This window comes from Chrysochloris asiatica, unplaced genomic scaffold (genome assembly GCF_000296735.1).
Source record: "Chrysochloris asiatica unplaced genomic scaffold, ChrAsi1.0 scaffold00548, whole genome shotgun sequence".
Taxonomy (NCBI): Eukaryota; Metazoa; Chordata; class Mammalia; order Afrosoricida; family Chrysochloridae; genus Chrysochloris; species Chrysochloris asiatica.
The window spans coordinates 105,317-110,625 of NW_006409066.1; the positions used below are offsets into that span (position 1 = coordinate 105,317).

At 37.4% G+C, this 5,309-nt stretch overlaps 1 protein-coding gene across 1 annotated transcript in view; it reads right to left on the reverse strand.

Moving 5' to 3' along the window:
* Positions 1-2,310: 2,310 nt before the first annotated feature.
* The window catches only part of LOC102829834, a 13,785-nt gene continuing 10,786 nt past the window's right edge, over positions 2,311-5,309 (reverse strand). The window contains exon 4 of the mRNA XM_006877649.1: positions 2,311-2,483. Coding sequence (XP_006877711.1) covers positions 2,311-2,483 — 173 coding nt within the window. The remainder of the gene's footprint in view (positions 2,484-5,309) is intronic.

A 5,309-nucleotide genomic window follows, 5' to 3' on the forward strand; every position in this document is an offset into this window, starting at 1 on the left:
TCCAGTTGTGAAGATATCTGTTTTCTTTACACTGAAGTGCAATCCATACTGAAGGCTGTGGTCTTTAATATTCATAAGCATGTACTGTAAGTCCTCTTCATTTCCATCAAGCAAAGTTGTATTATATGAAGATTATATTATATAATACATCCACGTATCACGGGTTGTTAAGGATTCTTCCTCCAATCCTGATGCCACATTCTTTTTCATGTAATCCAGTTTCTCAGATTATTTTTTCAGCATACAGATTGAATAAATTTGGTGAAAGAATGCAACCCTGGCACACACCTTTTCCTGATTTTAAGCCATTGCATATCCCCTTACTCTGTTCTAACAACTGCAGCTTGGTCTATATCAGGTTCCTCATAAACACAATTAAGTGTTCTGGAATACCTATTCTTCGCAATATTATCCATAGTTTGTCATGATCCACACAGTAGAAAGCCTTTGCATAATCAATAAAGCACAAGTTAACATCTTTCTGGTATCCTCCACTTTCAGTCAAGATCCATCTGACATTTTTTTGTTTGTTTCCAACTTCACATTCCGATTACCAGTAATTATTAATGCATCTTGATTGCATGTTTGATCAATTTCAGACTGAAGAAGCTCGTAGATTTCTTCAATTTCATCAACACTGGCTTTAGTTATTGGTGCATAAACCATTTGAATAATAGTAATATTAGTAGTATTAATGGGTCTTCCTTATAGGCATATGGATATTATACTATCACAGACAGCATTGTACATCAGGATAGATCTTGAAATGTTCTTTTGAAGATGAATTCCTCTTTAACTTGATGTTTCCAGCAGTGTAAACCATGATTGTCAGATTCACAATAGTCAATATCAGCCCATTTTAGCTTACTAATGCCTACGATATCAATCTTTATGTGTTGCATTTCATTTTTGACAACTTCCAATTTTCTTAGATTCATAGTTTGTTCACTCCAGGTTCTAACTATTAATGTGCATTTACCACAGTTTCTTCTCATTTTGTGTTCTGCCCCATCAGCAAATGAAGGTCCTGAAAGTTTTACTCCATTCATGTCATTATGGTCAGCGTTTACTTTGAGGAGGCAACTCTTCCCCAGTTACATTTTGAGTCCCTCCCAACCCAAAGGGTGCATCTTTCAGCACTATGTCTGACAGTGTTCCACAGCTATTCATAAGTGGCTAACCATTCAGAAGTGGACTGCCTCTCCTTTTCCCTAGTATGTCTGCTGAAACCCTCTCCACCATGAGTGACTCTGCTGGTATTTAAAATACCTGTGGCATAGCTTTCAGTATCACAGCAACATCCAAGCCACCACAGTCTGACAAACTGACCAGAGAGTGGTGGAACAATGACAAGAAAGCCATGTCCATTGTAACCCCCCTCCATTAGATACTCAGGAATCCCTGTATTTGTTTGTTTGTTGTTGTTGTTTTCCTGTATTAGTTTTGGAAGGAGCATTTCTTAGGTTCTGAGAGTTCTTTCCACATGTTCTTTAGAGAGGGAACAGGGAGCCATTGTTACTTGGTATCTTTGGGAGGCATTGAATATGTGGCTAAAAGAGGGCTTCGACACTGACCCAAAGCATGTATACTTCCCATCCTAGCTGGTGGAGGCTGAGTGTTCCACCAACTATAAATACCATTAGGACTATGAAAGGGGGCATTTTAGAGCTACATCTAGGCATTCTCTGACCCTGACACAAAAATGGAATGCAATATACAGATTGGTTAACTTACACTTTCCCAAGTCAAACAGTCAGTAGGTTCAACCTTCAGAGCTAGGATCGCAGTTGGGGGTGGGAAGTTTCATCTTTAACCACCAGTATCCCTGTCCTCCAACTCATATTTACCCAAATTTTCTATATTAAATCATACTTTTATCTGAAGATACCAATATTTTAAAACCTTTTTTTTTCTTTTACTTTTAACTCAAAAACCTTCTGAAGTGGTTATATTCTGTTGAGTTTTTATTTTTACAAAATCCTACTTCACCTGATAATCTCAGAATATTCCTCCCTTTCCTCAGCTCAATTTTTGAGGTGCAGATTTACTAAAGAAGCCCTTCTTTTGTTGAAAACACCTGCAAAAAAATTTCACTGAGAAAGCTCAGAAGAGTTCAAACAATTTTTGACACATTTCAAATATGGGCAAAACAGAAAGAAGCACTGTAAGTATGAGAAAGGGGAGGGCTGATTTGACAAGCAAGTAGCTCGTCACAGTTAACAGAGACTAGAGGAGAAGGGAGACCACCATAAATGTACACATGTGTTCTCACAGGACTTGAAGAAGGGTAGAGAGACAGCATCACTTGGATTAGATAATTGTTTCTTTCTTCAGCAGGGTCTCCTTTTGTATTGAGCTCAGTTCTCCTCCAAAACTTTCTAGTTTCTCCAGGTGTGGAATCCCTTGGGTCTCCTCAATTCTCTGGGAAATGGGCAACAAGTGGCGGCTAAGGCAGGTTGCTTCTTCAAAGAGGCACATTGTACCTAGGTAACAACAAATATTTGAGTCACTTCATAAAAAGAGAGTGTTGAATTCCATGCCCTAGAAAGTCCTGCCACTAATGCAACTCTTTCTGGTTCTGTATCTGACCTTCTTAGCTCTTCCCTCCAACTCAAAGCATCACACAGCTAGAAGGGGAAACGCAATGCTTCAAAATACGAGGAATACAAGCAGATGAATAAAAACACAGAACCACTGCAAGTGCCAAAAGGCAGTGTGAAACTAAGGTTTCAACAAGTTTATGCATGATGGGTACCCAAACATTTGGATTTGCATTTGGATTTGGATTTGCATTTGGATATCTGCAAATAAAATTTAGACCAATACTCAAAGGAAAGTAAAAGTTTCTTATATAAAATTGCTACTGATGACAAAACCTGGAATGATCACACGAGCCTGAGAGTAAACAGAGTATAGAATGGAAACATCCTCAGTCACCAAGAAAAAGTGCAAACGTCAACCACCAACTGGAAAATTGATGCTTAAAAATTTCTGTCATTCTTAAGGGCCAGTATTGGAACACTATCAGGAAAAAGGTTCAATAATCAACAGTGCTCATTACAGTGAGATACTCACTGAAGAGCTGAAGCCTAAACTTTGGATTAAATGCAGAGTACTGCTATCCAAGGGTGTTGTCATCTTGCATGATAACGTACATCCATACACCCCTGCCCACACTGTTGACACTTTACAAAAACTTCATTTTGAGTTGTTAAAGCATCCTCCTTACAGTGCTGATCTTGTTCCATTGGACCTTCACCTGTTTGGTCCCCTGAAAACAGCCCTTCAAGGATGAAGAGTCACCTTTGATGAAGAAGTGAAGACAGCAGTGCATTTGTGACTCAAAGCTCAGCCTAAAACATTTTTAAATAGAGGAATACAAAAGCTTGTTGACAGATGGACAAAGTATATTGAAAAGCAAGGAGATTATGTCAAAAAATGATATACTTGTCTTTTCTAAAAGTTGATTAAATAAATTCTTCAGCCAGAGTGGGGATAATTTTTGACTCACCCGCATATGTTTTACATTATAATAAAAATATGCTTATAGAACAGATTGAAAATGTAGGGAACAAGAGATTATTTAAAAAAAAAAAAAAAGACAATAAGATTTGGAAAAGAGGATATAACTTCCAGATATAAAAGAACTGAAATAAAAATTTAATGTATAGGTTAAATAGTAGACTCAGCCAAGAAGTGAATGAATAAAATAAAAGATATATTTAAATAACTTATTCAGAATGCATCCCAGAAAGATGGAAAAATATGAGGGGAGAAATGAAAAACCAGGAGACCTGGTGTGGCATGGCAGGATAACACACTGGACCACAAGGTCGGTTTGAACCACAAGGTTGGAAGTTTAAACCTCACCAGCTAGTCTTTGGAAATCCTATACAAGGTCATTATGAGTCTGAATCGACTTAAAAGCACTTAACAACAAGAACAGAATAGAGTAGGAAGTCTAATGGATATCTTATTGATATTTCAGAAAACAGTTTAAAAGAGATGTTGAAAGACACCAATCTTTAAATTCAATTTACATTTAAAAAAAAAAAATCACAACCACAGATAAAATACCAATGAAAGCCTGAAAGAAAAGAAAGGTTACTTAAAGAGAGTAACATTTGTATAGACTTCCCATTCGGTAACACTGAAATTATATCTTGAATGCTGATAGAAAAACTGCCAACCAAAAAAATGTATATTCAGGAAAACTAACTTTAATAAACAAAAATGAAAGACAGTCAATTCAGAACAAATACAAGTGTACCTCCAAAGGGCTCTCACTTAAACACATTGTAATGAGATGCCTCTGGATGTATTTAAGCAGCAAGATAATGATCTCAGATGGAAGGCCTGAGAAGGTCTAGTGAGCAAATAAATTAGTAAATCTGTGGGGAAATGTAAGCAAATACTAAATGAAGATAAGGATGATGATGCCAAATGTGTGGGATTGTTGTTAGTGTTGTTAAGTGCCATGGGATCAGTTCTGAATCAGAGGGACCATTTATAGGGTTTCCAAAGAGCAGCTGGTAGGTTTGAACTGCTGGCTTTGTGGCTAGCAACTCAGTGTTTATCCTACAACACCACATCAGTACTCCTCATATCTTTTGAGAAGAGAATATTTGCTTCATTTGCACTTTGTTCATGTTAAAAAATCAAGAGTAACTATAATGTTAGACTAAAAATAGTATAACTTTTGAACTAAAAGTGGAAGGAAGGGAAATAAATGGAAATTATATAAATAAAACTAAATCAATCCAAAATGAGGTAAGAGAAAAAAGACAGCAGAAAAAAATTGAAAATTAAGGTGGTGAAATAACTTTTAATACATCAATATTTACAACAAATGTAAATTAATTAAATGCTCCATTAAAGTCTAATAGGGGTTATAGGTTATTATAAAAAAATATAAGGCTGAGAACAAACAAGATGGCAGATCAGGTGGATGTGTAGCAAAGAGCTCCACCAACAACACCCAACCAAGAATACCCGACCAAGCAGTCTCAGGGGATGGTTCCAGAACTCTGAACCACATATAAAGGAATACTTAGAAGGTTGGAAAGCTCACAGCTAGGGGAATTTGTGGCAGAAGCAAGAAATCCATTGCTTTCTAGTCCAGGACGCTCAAGCCGCCATCTTGGGTGAGACCACTTGGGGGAAGGATTGGAGCGGCCACAGACGCCTGGCAGAACCGCTGAGATAAAGGTGTAGACATTCTTTTCTTTTGGTATCTGTTCATTGGTCCCTTGCTGTCTGCACACCTTCATTCTGGTGACTATAGGGGTGCCTGAGCTAGTGGACAACCC